Source organism: Nerophis ophidion, linkage group LG19 (genome assembly GCF_033978795.1).
Source record: "Nerophis ophidion isolate RoL-2023_Sa linkage group LG19, RoL_Noph_v1.0, whole genome shotgun sequence".
In the NCBI taxonomy this organism is placed as follows: Eukaryota; Metazoa; Chordata; class Actinopteri; order Syngnathiformes; family Syngnathidae; genus Nerophis; species Nerophis ophidion.
The window spans coordinates 1,007,653-1,034,122 of NC_084629.1; the positions used below are offsets into that span (position 1 = coordinate 1,007,653).

At 40.2% G+C, this 26,470-nt stretch overlaps 1 protein-coding gene across 7 annotated transcripts in view; it reads left to right on the forward strand.

The window, feature by feature from the left end:
• LOC133537723 (unconventional myosin-XVI-like) overlaps positions 1–26,470 on the forward strand; it is a 198,226-nt gene that overhangs the window by 49,863 nt on the left and 121,893 nt on the right. For 5 of the 7 annotated variants that reach the window (XM_061878820.1, XM_061878815.1, XM_061878818.1 and 2 more), the window contains one exon: positions 24,337–24,612. In XM_061878820.1, coding sequence (XP_061734804.1) covers positions 24,372–24,612 — 241 coding nt within the window. In that variant the 5' untranslated portion in view covers positions 24,337–24,371. Of the gene's footprint in view, positions 1–2,446; positions 2,818–23,843; positions 24,254–24,336; positions 24,613–26,470 lie in introns of those variants that run through there. The other 2 variants (XM_061878816.1, XM_061878814.1) reach the window with 2 other exon arrangements.

Genomic DNA, 26,470 nt, shown 5'->3' on the forward strand with positions numbered 1-26,470 from the left:
ATACGCAGAATTGAACGACTACCATGGGTTCTATTGTAAACAGACTTTCATGGGGACATCGTGGTGTGGTTGGACTGCCTACCATTTGCAACGCACCTTGCAAAGATCTATGTCTTGTTCTCAGTTCCATGTCATGTACATTTTTTTATAGTTCATTGTTATTCATGCCATTGAGCAAGTGTTTTGGTTTCATGTTTATAGTTATAGCCTCTGTGCTAGGTTTTTGTTTTTATTAGACGGGTATTTGTTTGCCGCCACTGTGCGCGCCCTTTGCTTTCCTTTTGTGTGTAGTTTTGTTACTATATCAATAAATATGTACTCACGTTCATGCCTGGCTCGTCCTAAATATTCTCTGCATCGAAGAAACAATCCAAGTCCAAGCCCTTGTTTGACAGAAAGTTGCCAGGACGAAGACAGAAACAGCATGGCTTAAATAATGACCGTGATAATGATTAGCAGGTGTGACTTGAGGGCAAGGTGAAAATCAATGAGTTGGCATGGAGACGAAAACAAACCAGGAAGTGCAAAAACAGAACCGAGTGTCCAAAAAACCAAACATAACATGACCAAACATGACAAAAACAAAACATGATTCATAGGCGTGACACACAGGAAGTGACATCAAAAAGAACGCGCCCCAGGCAGCTTCATAATAAAACGGTTTCGTAACTTGGAGTTAACCACTGAAAACATGGAGGCGAGTCATCCAGACATGCCGTGTTTCTCCTTCTACATGTACAGACGCTTGTGGATACCTTAAGAGAAAGCGATTGCAGCTATTTCGGATACAACACATCTCGGACAGCAAGATAACTTTCAAATGTCCAGGCCTACTATGATTTTACTTACTGAAAAACTTTGTTCATTTGTCGAAGGAGAGCCGACGAGAATGCAGGCTCCCGTGGATGTGATTAAAAAAAGGTAGCGTGGGCTTTGTATTACCTGGCTGTCGAGGGAAGACAACGGAAAACGGCAAATGCTTTTGGACTGGCAAAGCAGACTGTATCTGTTATTGTGAAGGGAAGTGAATTATATTTATATAGCGCTTTTTCTCTAGTGACTCAAAGCGCTTTACATAGTGAAACCCAATATCTAAGTTACATTTAAACCAGTGTGGGTGGCACTGGGAGCAGGTGGGTAAAGTGTCTTGCCCAAAGACAGAACTGCAGTGACTAGGATGGCGGAAGCGGGAATCGGACATGCAACCCTCAAGTTGCTGGCACGGCCACTCTACCGACCGAGCTATCCCGCCCTGTTGTCCGCCATGTATGTCGCGGACTCAAAGTCTAGGTCCAGAGTTTATAAAGTCAACAAAAAGGAATGGACAATGAAGGTGAAGGCAAAAGTGTGAGGAGTGTCCTGACCGGATAGCACATCGTTTACCTCCACATGTCCATTAAATATTTGATTAATTTATGATTGCTCAAGTGTGATTCACCACAATAGGGCTCCACAGCATACTGGATTCCAGTTAATTGAAATACAACAATACTGGATATTGATCAGATAAGTTACATTTAAGAATTCGCACACAAAGCAACACTGGAGGTGACTACGACGTGCATTAACAAATAAACGACCATTGTGTGTGTGTGTGTGTGTGTGTGTGTGTGTGCGTGTGCGTGTGTGTGTGAACAAGGATAAGGTTAGGTGGGATTTACCCTGGATAACCTGGCTTTGTGTTGAAGGGGCCTTAATGCCAGAAAGTTGCAATTTGAAATGAACTATAGCTCCATGTTATGTCCATTATCTGCTTTTCTTTTAATGAACATCCTTCAAGTATGGTGATTCCATAATTTAGCCAGGGTTTGTAGTATCATATCCCACCCCTGCTATTTGGTGTCCTTAAGACCTGTTTCTGTTGTGTCCCTCCAGTCCTCCCTCTCTTCTATGCAGATGACCCTCTTTTAAATGCAAAGCTCTTCCATTCATACATATTTGAAAGAGTCCCAGTGCTTTGACCTACAGACACGCTGACACGGCACACACTCTTACTTACTAGTAACTTTAATGTGAGCGCGTGTTCATGCTATGCGTGCGCACACACACACACCCACACATTAGATAACGACACTTACCATTCCAATCCATTTGCGGCAAGTTTAAAGAGTGGCTGACACTCTTAACCTGTCAGCGCATCCAACAGCCGCACTGCAGCAGCTTCTCTCGTTAGCTTTCCTTCTTTACAATGCAAGCCCCCCAACACACAGTACCCCCTCTTTTTTTCCTCCATTTAAAACAAATATATTTGATGTACGAGGCACCGTTAAATAAATTCTACAGACCTTTAATTTGTGCACGTATACGTAAAGGATTACCAGATTTTTTTTGTGTGTGTGTGTGTGTGGGGTGAAGACAGAAATGCATTGCGTCATCGGAGGAGGTGTGTTGAGCGGGAGGCGGGGCCAGCCGGCTGTCAGTCAGTCAGCGACGCGGGGAACACGTGTGATGGTCATGGCTCGGACGAGGGTGCTTCTGCTTGGCACATTTTGAGCGAGAGGAAGCAGCTCGCTCGCCGACCGGTTCACCCGGGCAGCGGATGCCGGCGTTAAGTGCCTGTGTGTGTGTGTGTGTGTTTGTGTGTGTTTGTGTGTTTTGCTGCAATTGAAGCTGCTGCTGCTGTGTGGAATAATGCAGACACACACAGAGTTTTGGTTAGGGAAATAATACTGTAGTTTGTGCCGGAACCTGTAGCAGCTTGAAGGACACTTGGCTTGACCAGCCGGCTTAACGTCTTCCTTCTTTCCTCCTTCCTTTCGTCCTTCCTTGCTTCCTTCCTGACTCTAAAAATGTCTCACTATCATTTCATCAAATGCTGTAAGTAGCCTTTCTCTATTAGTGCATGCACAACTTCAAATAGGTCTTTTTTGCATGTGTCTGTGCTGCAGAGCAATGCTGCAGGTGTGTGTGTGTGTGTGTGTGTGTGTGTGCGAAGTTGACCTGGCAAATTGCGGCAGGTAGCAGCGGAGGGAAATAAATAGGAAGCGCGCAGGATCGTCTGGCTTATTTTTTTTTTAACACGCAGACCAAGACAGACAGACAGTCGTCAGAGAGCATTTCGAGGAACGTCGGCGATGAATAGAATAGAATAGAATGCCTTTTATTGTCACTATACAGAGGTACAATGAGATTAAAAGCAACTCCAGTGTCAGTGCGACAGTCTATAAATATGCAAAACATTGAAAGGAAAGAAAAGAAAAATAAGTGCAAAATGAAGGAATGTGCACAGTCCAGTCCTGAGAACGAATGTTCTGAATGTGTTGTGTAAATATTAAATATGATACTATATACAGTGGGGAAAAAAAGTATTTAGTCAGCCACCGATTGTGCAAGTTCCCCCACTTAAAATGATGACAGAGGTCTGTAATTTTCGTCATAAGTACACTTCAACTGTGAGAGACAGAATGTGATGTTTCCACCCCCATGCTTCACAGTAGGTGTGGTGTTCTTGGGATGCAACTCAGTGTTCTTCTTCCTCCAAACACGACGAGTTGAGTTTATACCAAAATGGATACATGGGTGATACAGCAGAGGATTGGGAGAATGTCATGTGGTCAGATGAAACCAAAATAGAACTTTTTGGTATAAAGTCAATTTGTCGTGTTTGGAGGAAGAAGAACACTGAGTTGCATCCCAAGAACACCACACCTACTGTGAAGCATGGGGGTGGAAACATCATGCTTTGGGGGTCTTTTTCTGCTAAGGGGACAGGACGATTGATCCGTGTTAAGGAAAGAATGAATGGGGCCATGTATCGTGAGATTTTGAGCCAAAACCTCTTTCCATCAGTGAGAGCTTTGAATGGTTGACCAAATACTTATTTTCCACCATAATTTACAAATAAATTATTTAAAATTCCTGGATTTTTTTTTCACATTCTGTCTCTCACAGTTGAAGTGTACCTATGATGAAAATTACAGACCTCTGTCATAATTTTAAGTGGGAAAACTTGCACAATCAGTGGCTGACTAAATACTTTTTTGCCCCACTGTGCATACATACAGAAGCATTCAGGCGGAAAGTAAAAATTGCACACAGAGTATATAATATAAAGTATAAAATCAGTGCAGAATGGAAAGTAGAGACAGGATCATGGTGATTGACGGCATAAAGAAATGTTGCATCAATAAAAAAGAACATGGAAGTGGATGTGCAGGCTTAGATCTTGTGCAGTGTTATTAGTTGCAGCCTGCATGGAAATGTTTCACGTTCAATCAATATGTGATAGCCAGGGGATGAGAGAGGAGACGCGGCCATTCACCTTCCATTAGATGCTACGTTCCGTCTGTTCAGTAATTCCTCAATCCATTCACTTCTCGTGGCTCCAACCACGTCTGCGGTCTTTCATGAAATCTCCCCATCAAAGTTTTCGGTTAGTTGTTTGGCTTGGAAATTAAAGTGGAATACAGGCCATTCCACATTGGCGCTGCCTGTATCGCTGTTCCGTATAAATGAGGATTTTCGGCCGTTCTGCAAGTGGTTTATGAGTTTAACCCAAAAAAGTGAAAAAGGTCTTTTCCTGTGTAAACCGCACCGACTGGGGATAGGAATGCAACGTGGACCATGCAATTTTCTGGATTATGTGCTTGGGATGTGTACCGAAACTCGGTTACGTAATATCACTGGTGCCGACATAAACGGGAAACAAAGTAGCTATCATTGCCCCGCTTTGGTGCTAAATAATTAATTTAATTAGAAAAAAACCTTCGATTTTTATTCTGCTGCTTTGATGAATTGAATTGATTAACGTGGACCCCGACTTAAACAAGTTGAAAAACTTATTCAGGTGTTACCATTTAGTGGTCAACTACGGAATATGTACTGAACTGTGCAATCTACTAATAAAAGTATCAATCAATCATCCATCCATCCATCCATTTCCTACCGCTTATTCCCTTTCGGGGTCACGGGGGGCGCTGGCGCCTATCTCAGCTACAACCGGGCGGAAGGCGGGGTACACCCTGGACAAGTCGCCATCTCATCGCAAGGCCAACACAGATAGACAGACAACATTCACACTCACATTCACACACTAGGGCCAATTTAGTGTTGCCAATCAACCAGGTGCATGTCTTTTGGAGGTGGGAGGAAGCCGGAGTACCCGGAGGGAACCCACGCATTCACGGGGAGAACATGCAAACTCCACACAGAAAGATCCCGAGCCTGGATTTGAACCCAGGACTGCAGGACCTTCGTATTGTGAGGCAGACGCACTAACCCCTCTGCCACCGTCATTGTTAAATGAGAGTAACTAATATCAGTTGATCAAATCCGGACAACATGGAGTGTCCGTAACTTTTGTTACGCGGACATAGTTTTCGCGCAGCAGCTGCAGTAAGGCGCACGTGAGAGCGGTGGGGTGTAGGTGCCGTGATCGGTGTGGCGGAAAATAGCTGATAATTTTCTGTTTTTCTTTTCTTTAATGCACCGATGTGAAAAGGGCAATTTCAATGTTGATGATGTGCGTGTATTTCAAATAAATAAGGTTCAAGCGAGCAGAAAAATCCTTGTTTATTTCAATTATTTTCCCTAAAATACGCGTTGAGGTAGGGCTGGGCGATATGACCTTTTATTAATATCTCAATATTTTTAGGCCATGCCACAATACACGATATATATCTCCATATTTTGCCTTAGCCTTGAATTAACACTCGATACATATAATCACAGCAGTATGATTATTCTATGTGTCTCCATTAAAACATTCTTGATTCATACTGCATTAATATATAATAATTTTAAACTTTCATGCAGAGGGAAATCACAACTAAGTAAATTTAGCAAAACTGTATTTATTAAACAGTTATTAAGCAGAGGCACAGACATTCATGTCATTGCAAAACAGAAAGTGCAAGATTGTCAGAGACATTTCAAAACAAGCTATGAGTGCACTTTTGTGCATGATGTCACTAAGATGATGTATCAAAACAACACTAGATTTAAGTGCACTTTTTGTAAAGAACGCCACTACAATAGTTTAAAACAAATAAAGTGCACTTTTGTGCATGATGTCACACAAGATATTTCAAAAACTGTGAAATAAAAATTAGTTGCACAATAGGAAATCAAATTGTGTATGTCCTTCGCTATGTGGTAGGTTACTGTGGACTATATCTCCTTCTGTTTTTGACTATTTTTTTCATACTGTGTTGATGTGGAAATGGAAGATGCCAGGCTCAATCGGGTCAGTGCTGGTTGCTTCAGCATTTTGTTGCCGGTGATGTTGACATGGGGAGTTTCAATCACTCTTCATTCTCTAGTGGATGACTTTTCAAATAATGCTACAAATGGGTAATGTCACTACTTTTTGTAGCAAAGCTTTTGCTGCATACTTGATATATTACGGTTGTCTGTTCGACATCTTCCCGCTTGAAGCCAAACCACCGGCAGTAGATGAACCTTGTGCTGTTTTTTTTTAGAATTAATTCTTCTTCCTCCACGTTACCAGATTCGCACCTTCTCTCTCTCGTATTAGCACTCGCACTGCTCCGCTTGCACCACCTGCAACTGCTAACTTTACCCATGCCGCTACCTCTCTGCTCGGCTAGGGCGTATGACTTTCCACGCGCGACAGTATGTGACGTATGTAAGAGGGTTCGCTTGTTTCATCTCTCTGTGAGAAGGAGAGACAAGAAAGAGAAAGAGCCTGTAGTGTAATGCCCGCAGCTAAAAGCAACTGCGTTTAGACCAGTGGTTCTTAACCTGGGTTCGATCGAACCCTAAGGGTTCGGTGAGTCGGGCTCAGGGGTTCGTCGGAGGTCAAGACACACCCGACTCATCGTGTAAATGTCAGGTTCAAACACTGATGACATCTATTAATCAGACTAAAGAAGCAAGGAACCATGCAGAGACAAAGTTCAATTTAGCTCATGAGGAGAACGCATGGCCCTGCACACTTAGTCACAGTAACACCCTACGCTCTATGGTTCAGCTCCCGCATCCCTCTATTTATTCAGGAGTTCTATAGTCAACATCACGGAGGCCGCCTCTAAAAGGAGTGGTCACATATATTATGCAAAGCAGGTCAAGTACGCACAATATGTGACGAAATGTGCTTGGGGCCTTGTGATTTCCTTGTTTCGGCTTCGTCTGTGTGCTGTCATCTTATCTTACTTGAGGTCCTTGAAGTCCTTGGCTGTTAGTGGGCTAAAACAAATGCAACATCTGCGGCGGAGGCCCCCTCTCAGACAAGAAGTTTTGTCCTTGCACAGATAGAAAAAATACAGCTTGAGCACAATAGCTAATAACTATGGCAACGGACTTTAAGCATACTAAAGTTGTGTGATAATATATGTACATGATTATCCTAACAGTAAATTAAAACTTCTCCTGGTGGGGTTCGGTACCTCCAACAAGGTTAAGAACCACTGGTTTAGACGTATACTCGAATACTCACAATATAGTAATTTTCTACACTGCACAGAGACAAACCCGCGATATATACAGTATATTCGAGGCTATAAAATGTGTTTGAACTGATTAGTGACATTAATTGATAGATTACTTATTGGCTATTATTGTCTTTTTGTGGATTTAATTTCCCATTGTTGAATTTATTACTCAGCTATAATTTTACATTATTCAAGTATTTCAATTACTGATCTGTTCAACTTGCTTGTCACAAGAATTATAGGGATGGGAATTGAAAACCGATTGTTGCTCAGAACCGGCTCCCAGTGTATCAATTCCTTGGAATCGCTTGACTATTCCCTTAACGATTCCTGCGTGCGGAAACATGGCGCCCACGTAGCAGAAACACTTCAGAGTTTGGATAAATTTTACGAGAAAAGATTGCAACAGCGCTCCCTGCAACAGTGCGTGTATAATATAGCCAAGAGTCATGGATGGATGGCATTCTGGGTATGTGTTATGTTGCGTTTCTAATGTGTTACAGAGCCGATGTTCTCCAGAAATGTGTTTGGTGTGGGTTCACAGAGTGTGGCGCAAATTAGTAAGAGTGTTAAAGTTGTTTATATCACCACCATCAGTGTAAAAGGTATGGCTGTTAACCAAGTATGCATTGCAATCTCGTATGAGAAGCAGCGAAATGCATGCGTCCGGCCGGCACACAGATAGCATGGTGTAAAGGTGGGCACGATGACATGTTGTAGAGCAGTGGTCCCCAACCACCGGGCCGCGGCCGCAGAATTTGTTTTAATAAATTTTTATTTTTATAGCACTCTATTTATTACTGCATGCCATTGGTAAGCGCATGGGTGAAAAGAGGTTTTTAAATTATTAGCGCCTTCTTACTTTTACCGCATGCCTTGAAGAAGCAGGAGTGAGAAGAGGTTTTAAAATAATTGGCGCCCCGGCGGCTATTCAAGGAAATACGGTACCTCATTAGGCATCTAGTTAACTGATGGTGGGATGCCATTAGGTCGCTGTGTGAAAATGCACATACAGTGGGGCAAAAAAGTATTTAGTCAGCCACTGTTTGTGCGAGTTCTCCCACTTAAAATGATTACAGAGGTCTGTAATTTTCATCATAGGTACACTTCAACTGTGAGAGACAGAATGTGAAGAAAAAAAATCCAGGAATTCACATTGTAGGAATTTAAAATAAGTTATTTGTAAATTATGGTGGAAAATAAGTATTAGGTCAACCATTCAAATCTCTCACTGATGAAAGGAGGTTTTGGCTCAAAATGTCACGATACATGGCCCCATTCATTCTTTCCTTAAACGCGGATCAATCGTCCTGTCCCCTTGGCAGAAAAACTGCCCCAAAGCATGATGTTTCCACCCCCATGCTTCACAGTAGGTACAGTGTTCTTGGGATTCAACTCAGGAGTCTTCTTCCTCCAAACACGACGAGTTGAGTTTATACCAAAAAGTTCTATTTTGGTTTCATCTGACCACATGACATTCTCCCAATCCTCTGCTGTATCATCCATGTATCCATTTTGGTACAAACTCAACTCGTCGTGTTTGGAAGAAGAAGAATACTGAGTTGCATCCCAATAACACCATATCTACCGTGAAGCATGGGGGTGGAAACATCATGCTTTGGGGCTGTTTTTCTGCTAAGGGGACAGGACGATTGATCCGTGTCAAGGAAAGAATGAATGGGGCCATTTATCGGGACATTTTGAGCCAAAACCTCCTTCCATCAGTGAGAGATTTGAATGGTTGACCAAATACTTATTTTCCACCATAATTTACAAATAAATTATTTAAAATTCCTACAATGTGAATTCCTAAAAAGTTTTTTCACATTCTGTCTCTCACAGTTGAAGTGTAACTATGATGAAAATTACAGACCTCTGTCATCCTTTTAAGTGAGAGAACTTGCACAATCTGTGGCTGACTAAATACTTTTTTGCCCCACAGTAGGTCTGACAAAATCCGGCCTCTGTGTTTAACGCAACTTCGAATAAATGCCGAAGGCTCTGATGTGCCAATTTTACCTTATCTCTGTGTGAAAGAGGCTATTGATTGACGATTTGAATCAATCTTTAATATCAGGACAGTCCTATCTCAAATCATCAGCCTTAGCTTCAGAGCTCCAGGCGGTTCTGTTCCATAAAAGTCAAGAATGGCTTATCAATTAACAGTAAGCACTTTTTTTTAAACTTTCCTCACGCACGCCTCATTAACAAAGGCATTCGTATGACTTGATTTACTCACCAACAATGTATTCAAGCGAACCTCAAGGGAGCTTCTTGATGTATATCTTTTTAACTCCCAAGTATCACCCACACATATGCCGCCATCTCCAGGGTGAGTCATGTCCGCATAAATACGCCATTCACTGTGACGGTTGTCATGCGCCTACCGCTTTATGGCTGCGATGCTGACTGTAGCCTTGAGTGCGGGGTGACAATGTGAAGGACGTGCGGTAAGTGGGCTAAGCCAAAGAAATGATTGTCAGAGTCAAGGCGGCGTGAAAGACGTTTAGGTAGTCTTTTTGCATCTCACATGGCTTACACTACACAAGATGTCTAAAGGTGCCTGAAAATACTTGTTCTCAGTTTAAGGTTCTGCCATTCTTAAGCTTTTACCAGACTTCTTTTGTAGCATGATTTATTTCAAGCCTATCCACTTAGTTTTCTGATATTCAAAAAGTCGTCTTTTGAAACACTTCTCAAGTTGTCCTCAGCACTGTTAGTTTATTCGTCTTAAGCATTCTTATGAGACTCCACTCTTCAAAAGCATGATTTATCAATCAACCAATCATTTAATCGAAGTTACATAGCCCTTAATCGAAAGTGTCTCAAAGGGCTGCACAAGCCACAAAGACATGTTCTGCTCAGATCTCATATCAGGGCAAGAAAAAACTCAACCCAATGGGCACAATGAGAAACCTTGGAGGGGATCGCAGATGCAATGGATGTCGAGTAGATGTAGTCAATAATGTGAGAGTCCAGTCCACAGTGGGGCCGGCCGGGGATCATCATATGGAGTTTGCCAACAATGTATTTCTTGTAAAGTGTTTAGAAATAAGTATGGAAGCTGGACAAATAATATGCCAAAAAACAACCACTGTCATGTCCTATTGGACACAAAGGAGGAATTTTTTCACCTCCACAATGTTAATGTGGATGTTATCAGTACAACTGTGAATCCTGTCTGATTTCAATCAATGCAAGTCATCAGAATAAGATAATACACCAACTTATATTTTTGTCTTCATGAAAAAAATTAATCTATATGTTAAGGTTATGGTTACGGTTTGAGTTTATTGGGAACATGCATACAATTACAACATGATACATGGTTTCAACATGCTTGTATTTTTATCAAACACTTTTAACATGTTGTTCATAAATAAATACGTATAATATATATATATATATATATATATATATGTATATATATATATATGTACAGTCACAATCAAAAGTTTACATACACATTCCATGGACAAAAATAACACATTCTGGAGGAAAGTTTTGTGGTCAGATGAAACTAAAATTGAGCTGTTTGGCCACAATACTCAGCAATATGTTTGGAGGAGAAAAGGTGAGGCCTTTAATCCCAGGAACACCATACATACCGTCAAGCATGGTGGTGGTTGACCTACTCAGTGGCCTATTGATTATATTGTCCGTCCTGAGATCAGTAGGTTGTGAGTTCAGACCCCGGCCGAGTCATACCAAAGATGATAAAAATGGGACCCATCACCCCCCTGGTTGGCACTCAGCATCAAGTGTTGGAATTGGGGGTTAAATCACCCAAAATTATTCCCGGGTCCAGCACCGTTGCTGCCCACTGCTCCCCTCACCTCCCAGTGTGTGAACAAGGGGATAAGTCAAATCCAGAGAACAAATTTCACCACACCTGGTGTGTGTGACAATCATTGGTACTTTAATTTTAACTTTAACTCTGGGCCTGTTTTGCTGCCAATGGAACTGGTGCTTCAACTGGGACAATGAAAAAGCAGGATTACCTCCAAATTTTTCAGTGTAACTTAAAATCATCAGGTTGGATCTTGAGCGCAGTTGGGTGTTCCAACGGGACAATGACCTCAAACACATGTCAAAAGTGTTAAAGGAATGGCTAAATCAGGCTAGAATTAAGGTTTTAGAATGGCCTTCCCAAAGTCCTGACTTTAATGTGTGGACAATGCTGAATAAATAGAAAACCAACAAATGGAAAAATTCAACCAGAAGCTTGTGGAAAAAGCGCCTTATTGCAGTGAAACTTGCCAAGGGACATGTAACCAAATATTAACCCAGCAGATTTGGTCACATTTTCAGTAGACCCATAATAAATTCATAACAGAACCAAACTTCATGAATGTTTTTTGTGACCAACAAGTATGTGCTCCAATCACTCGTTTTACAAAAAAAATAAGAGTTGTAGAAAGAATTGGAAACTCAAAACGGCAATGACATTATGTTCTTTACAAGTGTTTTTACATTTTTGATCGCGACTGTATATATACATATGAAGATGAGGTAGATCACCTTGACCTGGCCTGCTGAAAAAGTGCGGGCACCCCTGCTCTCGAACCTGACTTTAAGACGATCTATCTTTTTTCAGACTGTTGTCTGGGGGGGAAAATACAATCTTATATTATTGCAGCACTTATGGTTGATTAGATGGCTTGTCCTTTAATTCATTGTGCCCGGTTCTTATGGTTGTGTTTACGTTTGTGGCATGATGTATGTGACATGAATGGATCGTAAGCTAATGATCTGTGCACTTATGATGATTGGATTGAGTCTTGGCCGAGGCGAGTCAACTGAGGGCCAGGCAGGCATGTACTGTGCAGTATGTGACACAAATACCCATACACCAGTGCTGATGCTACATACAGTACTTGGATACACTTAACAGCGATGTTCCTGACTCAATATTGCACACAGTTTGCTGAATTTCCTTTTTTAGCACATTCTAAATGTGTAGTGTTGCTCTGAGTGGCTGTTGTGCTGAAGTGGTGGACCACATCAGCATTGAAGCTATGGTTGCCTTATACTGGATGTTAGAGCATCATGAATTGTTCATACACTGCATGCATTCATGTTTGCACCACATTTTGAAGAAACAGTGATACCTCTGACAGGCAATCTTTGTCCTTTCATTCTCTGAGCCACCATCGGCGTATTTCCTTTGTTGGTACTTTCTGTTTTCAGTTGACACAGTTTTGTCTTCGTACTGTGGGGCAAAAAAGTAGTCAGCCAGCGATTGTGCAAGTTCTCCCACTTAAAATGATGACAGAGGTCTGTAATTTTCATCATAGGTACACTTTAACTGTGAGAGAGAGAATGTGAAAAAATAATCCAGGAATTCACATTGTAGGAATTTTAACGAATTTATTTGTAAATTATGGGGGAAAATAAGTATTTGGTCAACCATTCAAAGCTCTTACTGATGGAAGGAGGTTTTGGCTCAAAGTCTCACGATACATGGCCCCATTCATTCTTTCCTTAACACAGATCAATCATCCTGTCCCCTAAGCAGAAAAACAGCCCCAAAGCATGATGTTTCCACCCCTATGCTTCACAGTAGGTGTGGTGTTCTTGGGATGCAACTCAGTAGTCTTCTTCCTCCAAACACGACGAGTTGAGTTTATACCAAAAAGTTATATTCTGGTTTCATCTGACCACATTACATTCTCCCAATCCTCTGCTGTATCATCCATGTATCCATTTTGGTATAAACTCAACTCGTCGTGTTTGGAGGAAGAAGAATACTGAGTTGCATGCCAAGAACACCACACCTACTGTGAAGCATGGGGGTAGAAACATCATGCTTTGGGGCTGTTTTTCTGCTAAGGGGACAGGACGATTGATCCGTGTTAAGGAAAGAATGAATGCGGCCATGTATCGTGAGATTTTGAGCCAAAACCTCCTTCCATCAGTGAGAGCTTTGAATGGTTGATCAAATACTTGTTTTCCACCATAATTTACAAATAAATTATTTAAAATTCCTACAATTTGAATTCCTGGATTTTTTTTTCACATTCTGTCTTTCACATTTGAAGTGTAACTATGATGAAAATTACAGACCTCCCTCATCCTTTTAAGTAGGAGAACTTGCACAATCGGTGACTGAATAAATACTTTTTTGCCCCACTGTATATAGTGTAGTTATGTTTATATTTGCATAGTCAGTTTTTCAATTGCAGGATTTAATACAAAATAAATCTTTTATATAAGGGGCACAAATCTCAAGCCATGTAACAATTAGACTGCGATCCAATTGCCAATGCACATCCATAACTCTGTGATTGAAATAATACTTTAAAAATGTGCCTAAAGAACTAGCAGAATCCTTACAGTACTGAGAGTATTCAGCATTGTGTTATTTAGTAAATGATTGCTGATATTTAAAAAAAAAAAATCTACATTAATTGGCAGGATTACGCTTGTGCAACCATAACAATCAGCTTTGCTTGGTTTGACGGCACATGCAGTGTGCACAGAGGCCTAATGTGCAATAAAGACAATACAAAACAAGGTAATAACAGCATGGTTCATAAACAATAGGCTATTGAGCGTATTTACAATGTGAAAAAGACTCTTAAACTAGAATTTGGTGCATTTATCACTCTTTCAAAATGTTTTCCTCTTCTGACAAGCTACAGTAATACTTTAGTTAGTGCCAGTATAGCCACTCTAATAACATTCTAATGTCTGAACTGGGGCTGTCTTCGACTGAGGATTTCCAAAGTCAAATCTGATTAAATTATTCCCATAGTCCAGTGGTTTTCAACCCTTTTTCAGTGAACATTTTTTTAATTCAAGTACCCCATAATCAGAGCAAAGCATTTTTGGTTGGAAAATAAGATAAAAAAGTAAAATAAAGTAACTTGTCATCAGTTTCTGATTTATTAAATTGTATAATAAGAGCAAAAAAATTATCATTTGTAGTGTTCTTTCTTGAACTATTTGGAAAAAAATAACTAAAAATAACTAAAAACTTGTTGAAAAATAAACAATTGATTCACTTATAAATAAAGATTTCTACACATAGAAGTAATCATCAACTTAAAGTGCCCTCTTAGAGGATTGTAATAGAGATCCATCTGGATTCATGAACTTAATTCTAAACATTTCTTTACAAAAAAATAGAATTTTAACATCAATATTTATGGAACATGTCCACAAAAAATCTAGCTGTCAACACTGAATATTGCATTGTTGCATTTCTTTTCACAGTTTATGAACTTACATTCATATTTTGTTGAAGTATTATTCAATAAATACATTTAAAGGATTTTTTACTTGTTGCTATTTTTAGAATATTTTTGAAAAATCTCACGTACTCCTTGGCATACCTTCAAGTACCCCCAGGGTACTTGCTACGCGTACCCCCATTTGAGAACCACTGCCATCGTCCAGTGATCTCATTTGCGAGTTTTTAAAAACCTGTTAGAGATTGGATGGCTTAGTAAGGTCCATGAATCGGCCTAGCCGGAGTCTGTATCGGCTCTGGCGGACCGCCGAGAAGACGATAAACACACTTGACTTGCTAGAAGAAGTAAGATTTTTAACGAGATATCTGTAGGTGAACCTCTGGAAGACTAAATAATGTTATTTGAGGGGAGCACTGAGGGAGGCCTCCTGCCCGGGCCCTGTGTCCGATGGCCAAAGGCAACGTGTCCTGGTGGTGCATTACGACCGTCCCACCGTCCTCCAATCTCTGAACAGCCTCCTAACACATCTGCTGTCCATAGGACCTCGGGTAATGAACATAAAGAAAGGTGGGGGATTTTTATATTCAAATCACAGTTCTCCAATTGAATCGCCAATTAGTTGACTATTCTAACACACCGATAGTCTGAATATTTTACCCTGCTGAGTCTGCTCAGAGTCTGAAAGCAAACAAATCGTATTAACAGTTGAAATGCACCATAGGACTATGGTGCAAAACAAGCAAGTCGGCAAACGCACACGTAGGGCTGGGCGATATTGGCTTTTATTAATATCACTATCTTTTTATGCCATATTGCGAGATACGATATATATTACGATATTTAGCCTTGGCCTTGAATGAACATTTGATACATACAATCACAGCAGTATGATGATTCTATGTGTCTACATTAAAACATTCTTCTTCATACTGCATTAATATATGCTACTTTCATGCAGAGAGGGAAATCAATTGACCAAAACTGTATTTATTAAATAGTCGTCATTCTCTTACGGGTGACTTTTTAAATGAAAGAACAAATTAATAGTGTTGCTACTATTTTGTAGTAACACTTCTGTTACATACTTTGCATATTGCTGTTGTCTGCTAAATATCTTCCCACTTGAAGCCAAACCACCGCCAGATGATGGATCCCCTGCTCCTTATTTTGGGCATTTATTGTTCTTCCTCCATTTGTAATCAGTTTCACACCATCTCTCTCTTGTATTGTCACAAGCTCCGCTCGACCTGCCTCAGCTAACGTTAGCCATGCTGCTACCTCTCTGGTCGGCGAGAGCGTATGACACTACACGCGCGACAGTATGTGACGTATGTAAGAAGGCGGGCTTGTTTTCCGTCTCTGTGAGGATGAGAGACAAGGAGGAGTGAGAAACGCCTGTTGTGTGATGCCCGCAGCTAAAAGCAACTCGACCTGCCTCAGCTAACGTTAGCATGTGACGCTACATGCGCGACAGTATGTGACGTATGTAACTCGGCAAGATTGTTTTATGTCTGTGAGAAGGTGACACAAGAAGGAGTGAGAAAAAGCCAGTAATGTAATGCACGCAGCTAAAAGCAAGTGTGGGAGAACATATAATCGAATATTACGATATAGTCATTTTCTATATCGCACAGAGACAAAACTGCGATATATCGTTTAAATCGATATATCGCACAGCCCTACGCTTTGAAACATAGCTATCGAGTATCTAACTTCCATCCACAGTCAGCAGTGTTTTACCTATCAATCAATCAATCAATGTTTATTTATATAGCCCCAAATCACAAATGTCTCAAAGGACTGCACAAATCATTACGACTACAACATCCTCGGAAGAACCCACAAAAGGGCAAGGAAAACTCACACCCAGTGGGCAGGGAGGATTCACATCCAGTGGGACGCCAGTGACAATGCTGACTATGAGAAACCTTGGAGAGGACCTCAGATGTGGGCAACCCCCCCCCTCTAGGGGACCGAAAGCAATGGATGTCGAGCGGGTCTAACATGATACTGTGAAAGTTCAATCCATAGTGGCTCCAAGACAGCAGCGAGAGTCCCGTCCACAGGAAACCATCTCAAGCGGATCAGCAGCGTAGAGATGTCCCCAACCGATACAGGCGAGCGGTCCATCCTGGGTCCCGACGAGCGGTCCATCCTGGGTCTCGACTCTGGACAGCCAGTACTTCATCCATGGTCATCGGACCGGACCCCCTCCACAATTACCTACTGCCACCCATCCCTCCATTTACTACCGCTTGTCCATTTCGGGGTTGCGGGGGGTGCTGGAGCCTATCTCAATTACATCCGTTCAGAAGGCGAGGTATACCCTGGACAAGTCGCCACCTCATCACGGGTCGAACACAGATTGACGGACAACATTCACACTCACATTCACACACTAGGGCCAATTTAGTGTTGCCAATCAACCTATCTCCAGGTGTATGTCTTTGGAGGTGGGAGGAAGTACCCGTAGGGAACCCACGCAGTCACGGGGAGAACACGCAAACTCTGTTTTTCCTACTTCTGAATCACTAATCCTCGCTTTGATGGCGACAAATAAACCACATTTCTTACAAGTATCTTCCGTGCAAGACGAGGAATAGCTAAATATGCTTCACTACACACCGTACACAAGTACAATAGTTAACAACTAACAGAAAGCTAGCGCTCTTGAATGTAAACAAATGGCATGGGTGGATCTACACAGACATCGACTGTAATGATACCAAGGGCAGGAGCCGTATATAGTGATCACATCGATATTTTTTTTATCACATCGTTTGTAATTTTTATTGCTTATAAACCCAGCACACAAAATAACTTAAGTATGACCATTGTGTGACCCTGCAACTACTTGGTTTAGTTTTGATACCAACATTTGTTGTATCACCCAAAACATATGTTGAGTATTCAAACAAGAGAAGAATAAGTGCTTATTAGATTTTAACAGAAGTGTAGATAAAACATATCAAAATAGAAAGTAAGCAGATGTTAATAAGTAGATTAATAATCATTTTTCTACCACTTGTCCCACATAATGTTGACCAAATAATACAATCAGAAATGACACAATATGTTACTGCATACGTCATCCGACGAAATTAGGAGCCTTTGTTTGTTTACTTACTACAAAAAGAGAAGCTGTCTCGTATGATCACTATCTTATTTAACGAAAAAATTGTTCTTTGATTGCAATAGGAGACGTATGTTTAATGTATCAAAACATTTTCTGTTAAAATAAAGCCAATAATTACATAATTTTGAGGTCCCCTTTATTTTGAAAAGTATTAAAAAGTATTAGACAAGACTAGACTAGACTTCCTTTTTATTGTCATTCAAATTTGAACTATACAGCACAGATAAGAACTAAATTTTGTTACATAAGCTCATGGTAGTGCAGGATAAAAAAAAAAGCAATAAGGTGCATATATAATTAAATAAATTCATATAAATAATATATACATATATATATATAAAATAAATAAATATATATACATATAAATAGATTACTGTACAGATAAATATATTGCACTTTTTCACATGCGTTTACATTTATGGATGTATGTTATATTGTCTGTTTTATTCCAGCGAGTTAATCCGTTTTGGGGGGAGTTGAGGGGATAATTTAATTATGATGCGTTCTAGAGTCTTACGCCTTGAGGGAAGAAGCTGTTACAGAACCTGGAGGTTCTGCTTCGGAGGCTGCGGAACTTCTATTGATATACATTTTGTACCGATACCAAAATATTGGTATCAGGACATAACCGAACCAACGTTAAATGTTAAAACGCACATACAGTAATATAGGTCAGAAAAGGATGCTATGTTTTTTGCGCTTTGTTTAGTAATATTTTATTTAGGACGACGTTGTAAAAAGGCAGTTGGGTGATTGTGTTTCTTGGTTTATTTCTGTTGAAGAGTTCAAAGAGAATGAGGCAGAAAACACCTGGCACGAACCGTAGTAAAATGAGTGCTTCATTGTTTGAGATGTGAACACAAAAGACTGTTTTTATGTAAACCAAGCAGATGGTACTGTTGTATGGTGTGTGTGTGTGTGTGGGTATTTGTTTGTGGTTAGAATAAATGTGCAGAGATCAGTAGAAGAAAAGTTATTTGCCTGTCTGAATGGATATATGCAAGTCTGATACAAATCTATTCCAAACACACAAACTGTGATGACTAACAGCAAAGAAGATGCATAGACTAATATGGGTGAGGAGTAAACATGGAGCCATGTTTAATACTTCAGAGGTCTCTTAACAACAATCTTTCCACCTGACAAGTAGACAGATGAGGGTCATTGAACAGAGAGAAACCAGATATTCAAACCACGGCACTCCTAAACAGAAGACCGATGTCCTGCAGGTGCGGTGGATTAAGACAAGAACAGCAGTTGGATCAGATAAATGAGTACAGAGCCAACATAGGGCTAATAAAGAGAGTCTGGGATGTCTCACTGGTCCTTTGAACTATCTATGACCCAAAAGCTCGTAATTAAATGTTGACCTTCATCATTAATTTGTGTCATTCAGTTGATTGTCTGTCCATTTTTGGTAAGCAATCCAGAAATGGAGTAGCAGTCTGCAGATATTTTGTCATACAACTGTCTTGTTTAGAACCCCAGTTTCTACTTCCTTCTGACGTAGTCCTCTCGTACAACAACTCGAACGAGGATGTGATGGGAGTAATATGGTGGAGGAAGTCGTCGTCCAATCAGTTTTGTTCAGGACTGCAGACTAAAGGAGTTGTCATACATCTGTCTTGTTTAGGACCCCAGTTTCCACTTCCTTCTGACGGAGTCTTCTCGTAGCACAACTCGAATGAGGATGTGATGCGAGTAATATGGCGAAGGGAGTCGTCGTCCAATCAGTTTTGTGCAGAACTGCAGATTAAATGTCTTCTGATGAGTCTTTTAGGGTTGGGTTAATGATCCATATAGGACTTTAGACTGAAAGTTCCACAATCCAAGCGCAGCAAAGTTCCTCAAAATGTGCCTTAGTTGGTTTTCTGCAAACTTTGCATGCAGATTTCTTATTGAAAAAGCAGCAACTATACTTAACTTCCAAATATATCAAAAGTAAGATGGCTGAGGTATGTTAAAGACAACGTCTAGATCAGGGGTGTCAAACTCATTTTAGATCGAGATGGAGAAAAATCTACTCCCAAGTTGGCCGGACTGGTAAAATCAAGGCACGATAACTTAAAAGTTAAGACAACTTCAAATTATTTTCTTTGTTTAAAAATAGGCCAAGCACATTCTGAAATTGTACAAATCATAATGTTGGGTTTTATTTACATTTAATAGTATTCTATCTTTATTTGTAGTTATTTATATTTTCTAAATAATGTGATAATGTTCATCAGTCAACACATAGGTGTTGATTTTCAATCCTATCAGGATAAAAAAAAATATCAAAATCAATTTTCTCTCAAATTTTTCATATGTCTAAGCAAACGCCATAACTCCTTGAGCATTCAGTGGCGCACATGTGAGCGACGCCAGACGTGCACACTGTTGTGCGCTTATCTTTTTATTCGATTTTGTGCGCGGCCTATATTTTCCGTGCGCAGCGGACGCGTGAGCAGTGCGGAATTGCACAGGCGCGTACCTTAGAGGGAATGTTGATCAAAATCAAATTACAGTATGTTATTTATGTAGTTTGACCATTTTTCCTCAACTGATGTATTAACATCATACGGTTTATTTTGTACATATGTAGCATCATCTACAAAGATACAAAAACCTGTTATTGCGACATCTAGTTTAGAACAGCTGTTTCTTTCATTCAAAAATTTCAGATACATTTTTATATTTGGCAAACTCATCTCGCGGGCTGGATAAAACCTGTCCGCAGGCCTGATCCGGCCCTTAGGCTGTATGTTTGACACCCTTGGTCTAGATGTTCCCAATTCTGTATTATTATTTTTACTTCATGCATGTCAAAAGTCATCCTATCTTTTTGAAACTTTTGTTCTCTGAATGTCAAGGAGTGATGCTCCATATCGGTAACAGTAATGCTTGATAATACTACACGAATGTGCCTAAACACCTCCAAATTCCCATTCTTCAAATATGCAGCGTAAAATAAGTAAAAATTGTGTTTGATATGACAACTATTATTGGCCCCGTATTTTGTATTTCTTCGCGATTTCTTATGCAAAATGTGTTATCCGTTAGAACATTTAGAATAATATTGCAATTAAGGATGTAACAACATACGGTATTAATGATAACCACGGTAAAACTCCCGACTGTTTGTGTTCTGGTTGCAAATATAATGGGGCGGTATGGCGTAGTGGGTAGAGCGGCCGTGCCAGAAACCTGAGGGTTGCAGGTTCGCTTCCCACCTATGGACATCAAAGTCGCTGCCGTTGTGTCCTTGGGCAGGACACTTCACCCTTTGCCCCCGGTGCCGCTAACACCAGTGAATGAATGATGAATGAATGATTGGTGGTGTTCCTTGCATGACTCAGTCTACCCCAGGGCAGCTGTGGCTACTGATGTAGCTTACCACCACCAGGTGTGAATGAATGATGGGTTCCCACTTCTCTGTGAGTGCTTTGAGTATATAACAATAGAAAAGCGCGATATAAATCTAATCCATCATTATTATTATTATTAAATAAAAATTATTGAAAAAACCTGATGGATAACTGCACTTTGACAAACTCACAGACCGACTGGTGCCAGCTCTTTAACTTAAAGTGCTAACATGAAGAAAAAAAAAAAATAAATACAATTTTAACATCTTTCCTCATTAAGAGACAACATACCCCCATCTAAACATATATAAACACATTGATGTCTGAGAAACTAAGATATTCAATTGTGCTCCCTTCTTTTCTTTTCTTTTCTTTTCTTTTCTTAGTTTGAGCTTTCTTTGAACAGAATGATCATTCTATGCTCAGAGGAATACAAGAGAGGGGTGTTTTTACGGTGCATTTAAGGACCGCTGAACATAGTCGGAGGCCACTAAGCAACCCAGAAATAATTAATATTAATTTTCTTTTTAATAGTTTATTTGTGATGCACTTTTCTTTAAAAAAAATCATAAAGTACTGCAGTACAAACCAATATTTACAACAATCGAACAGATACAATACTGAAACTAAATCACTTTCAGTAAGGCATAAGAAACACAAAACATGCAAAATAGCGGGTGTGTCTTTCTTTTAGTTATCAAAAAAATATATATTATTATTCAATAATAATAATAACCAGGAGAAATTTAATCACAATAACCGTGACATGAAATTTTAATGTGATTACATGCCTACAGTACTTGCAACTGTTACTATAGCAATTAAAAGAGAGCTTGAGATCGTCAATACTAAAGGTAACAGTAGTCCATTTTTTGGTTTGGGAATCATAGTTACTAATAGTGCTGTCTAAAAAATAAAGGTTAGGTAAAAAAAAATCCATAGTGAGTAAAATGAAGTGGCAGGAATGTAAAGGATAAACACTTTTAAATGGTAAATGATAAAATGGGTTATACTTGACACTATTTCCACATTCACCCATTCCATTTACTGTAATTGATTACACACATAATGTTCATAGTTATTACTGCATTATAAGTTTTTAAGTGCAAAGAATAGTGTTTTCCAAGGGTCTTTAAAGTGACAATGTAAGCGTCCAGTTTACCAAGTGCAAACAAATTATGTTCACTCTAGTGTTTTTCAATTTTTAACTTCCTAAGAGGCATCACCCCCTTCGGTAGTCGGTACATATTTGTATTAGTTGTGAAAAAGCTGATTCTATGAAGGTTAACTGACAATTTAACTTTTAATAATGTAAATACTTCATACATTGATGGCTTCTTGGTTTCACATCAAGTATATTTTATGGGTGACTGTTCATAAAGTGGCTTCTCATATTACTCGTTGCAGACAAAGCGGTGTGCAATCCTTTTTAGCATGTCTGCACTCCCACAACCGAAAATTCTGCTATTTTTATAATACTGTTACATCTCTACTCTTTGCACAAAAGTATTTTCTTACTTTAAGTACAGAAAATGTAACTAGCTTCAAAAGGACCCTATTATGCAAAACCAACCTTAATGATTTTGCATATCTGTTGTGTATTTGGGATTTGCGAAAATTCAGAAAATTTGAAATCAAACCGTGGAGGCATTTAAAAAATAATCTTGTCTTCCTTCAAACTTCAGCCAAACAAGCTGTTTGGAGCCTGTGGCATTACCGATTGGGAAAAATGTCAAAGGAATGATCTCTGTATGGTAGAAATTTACCCAGAGTTTCTTGCGCGTGTCCGCCATCATAGTCCGCGCCATTGTCAATAAGCTCCTTCTGTTTGGCTATCCTTTTGTTTACGGGTAGACTGAGACATGCAAGGACATGCATCCTCCGCTATCGGGATTTCTAATACAAAGTAGCGTATAGTTCAAAATTAAAACTGTCAGTAAAGGAAGGGACATGGCACAGTCGAAGTGGAAGCATGTAAATAAGGCCGCCCACAAAACGGCGCATTCTGAAAAGACAGTCAGAAATCGGCTTGAAAACATTCTGTAAAACATAATCTATATGAAATTTTGCCCAAAGAAGCAAAACCAACTTTATGGATTTTGCATATCTGTTGTGTATTTGGGATTTGTGAAAATTCCGAAAATTTGAAATCAAACCGTGGAGGCATTTAAAAAATAATCTTGTCTTCCTTCATACTTTCGCCAAACAAGCAGTTTGGAGCCTGTGACATTACCGATTGGGAAAAACGTCAAAGGAATGATCTATGAATGGTAGAAATGTACACAGAGTGCCTTGCGGGCGTCCGCCATTGTTGTCCGTGCTATTGTCAATAAGTTCCTTCTTTTTTGCTATCCTTTTGTTTTGGGGTAGACTGAGTCATGCAAGGACATGCATCCTCCGCTGTTGGGATTTCTAATACAAATTAGTCTATAGTTCATACTTAAATCTGTCAGTAGACTCGCTATGGAAGCGAAATGGCACAGTCAAAGTGGAAGCATGTAAATAGGACCGCCCACAAAACGGCGCATTCTGAAAAGACAGTCTGAAAACGACTTGAAAAATTTCTGTAAAACATAATCCATACAATATTTTGCCCAAAGACCACAAGGAAGTTTTTTTAAATGTAAAAAAAAAAATAATCATGTAACCCCTTTAAATCTGAGGTACTTAAGGAACCATGAGTCTATAACTAGTGTACCTAAAACCAACCAAGGTTTCTCTTTCTTGAGTTTTGACAAACTTACAGCATTTGAAGGGTTGACAAAACCAAACTTCTCCCACGAGATAAACAGTTACATTATATTGAGTTTCCTACCACTTTTGTAATTGATTGCATGAAAAAACTCTAATGCTTTGTAGGATTCCTGGTGTTTGTCCACAACTAATGCACTCCCAGTTTTCTGAAGTCAGAAATCACATGTTTTTGTCTTTGCCTGTTGCAATTCCCAATTGATTTTCTGGGAATGTGTCTGCTATAGTTGTTCACCTGTAAATACGGCATGATGCTAGGCTATTTGTCTGACGTCTACAGAGAGACTGACTGGCTTAACAAGAGAATCCCTGCTCTGGGTTGTGATAAGAGAGACGACACGCTCAGCACTGCTACTCAAGGCGCCAGAGGGCTAAACAAAAGCAACCGTGTGTTTTACGTTATTAGCTCAGGATCTATCAAAGTCTACTCAAGTAAACCCTACAGTCAAGTGCTTTATACTGATACACCCAGCCATACGAAGACCAATCTTGTCTTTGTCTCTTGTCAACACCAGGCTGTTTCCAGCTATGTAACGCCTTCCGTCACAACATGGAGATCGACCAGTGTCTGCTGGAGTCTCTGCCCATCGGACAGCGCCAGCGGGTGGTCAGGAGGATGCGCTGTGACCAAATACGGGCGTATTACGAGAGGGAAAAGGGCCCCCAGCAACGTCAGCAGGGTGGCGTCAAAGTCAGAAGAGTTCCATCCGGCCACCGTGAAAAACAACACGTCCGCTTCGGTTTGGCCGACAACTTACAGGACGCCCTCATTCGCCATGACGATAAAGAAGGTGGGTCTTGCGATTGCTGTTTTGTGTACAGTGTAACATTTCACACTGTCATTGTTCCAAATAATCGATGGTTACTGTGTGAACAGGTGATAGCTTGCTATTGGCACACTTTCAATAACAACATGCTGTTGACAAAATCCTAAAAAGGACATTTTATGGATATGATTTTTTTTCATTTTGCACCACTTTTGTTTATGTATTGTCCAACTCATTAAACGTGATAAGCAATTAACCACCGTTCTACACAGATGGACCTTTTAGTTTCCAGTACCTTTGTTTTCTTATTTTGCTGTTATCCTGCCATGCATTCATGAGCACTGATGCCAGGTCCAATCAAATCAAACTTTATTTATAAAGCGCTTTTCATACATAAAAAAAATGCAACGCAAAGTGCTTAACAAAGTTAAAAACAATACCCAGGTCACCCATATCCCCCATTATCACTTAAGTACGCACGGATACAGATACCAAACACAAACACACACACACACACACACACACACACACAACATACACACGTATGCAACTATATGGACCAATGAATCCATGGCTGAGTACAGAAAAAATGCAACGCAAAGTGCTTAACAAAGTTAAAAACAATACCCAGGTCACCCATATCCCCCATTATCACTTAAGTACGCATGGATACAGATACCAAACACAAACACACACACACACACACACACACACACACAACATACACACGTATGCAACTATATGGACCAATGAATCCATGGCTGAGTACAGAAGAGACATGTGAGTAAACACTATCACAGGAACCATCTGCACCAGGAGGTCATCAGAACATGGCCACCAGGACGCTGACACAAAAGTGCCCCCACAAGCACGGCCGATAACCCCTGAAAGCAAATGGCTCATCTGAGGAACGTTGGAAAGTAAAAATAATAAAACTTTTAAAATAGTAAGAATCATGTGTAGAGATAAAGAATAAAATACAAGAAAGACATATGAAGATTAATAGAAAAATATATATTATATCCATCCAATTTCTACCGCTTATTCCCTTTTGGGGTAGCGGGGGGCGCTGGCGCCTATCTCAGCTACAATCGGGCGGAAGGCGGGGTACACCCTGGACAAGTCGCCACCTCATCGCAGGGCCAACACAGATAGACAGACAACATTCACACTCACACTCACACACTAGGGCCAATTTAGTGTTGCCAATCAACCTATCCCCAGGTGCATGTCTTTGGAAGTGGGAGGAAGCCGGAGTACCCGGAGGGAACCCACGCATTCACGGAGAGAACATGCAAACTCCACACAAAAAGATCCCGAGCCTGGATTTGAACCCACGACAGCAGGACCTTCGTATTGTGAGGCAGACGCACTAACCCCTCTGCCACCGTGAAGCCCATATAGTTATGCAAGATTTTATATAGTTACATGTATGTATTATTTATATATTATATACAGTAAATAAATAATACATACATGTAACTATAGAAAATCTTGCATAACTAATAGGATAAGAAGTAAAATACAAATTACTTCAATAAAATAATATCAGGTAAAAGCCAAATAAAAAAAGTGGATCTTAAGCCTGTTCATAAAAACATGAACGTTGTCTGCAGCCCTGAGGTTCTCCGGCAAGCTGTTCCATAGACTTGGGCCATAATGGTGGAAAGATGCCATCCCGGGACTTTGTGTCCGGACTTTGGGAAGAATTAGGAGATGAGTGCCGAAGGATCTCAGGGCCCGGGGAAGGTTCATAGGGTAAGAGCAAATCTGATAGATAAGAAGCCTCAATTCAATAAAAAAACATTTACAAACCATAAGAACAACCTTAAAATTGATCTTGAAACACACGGGGAGCCAATGCAGAGATTTTAAAACTAGT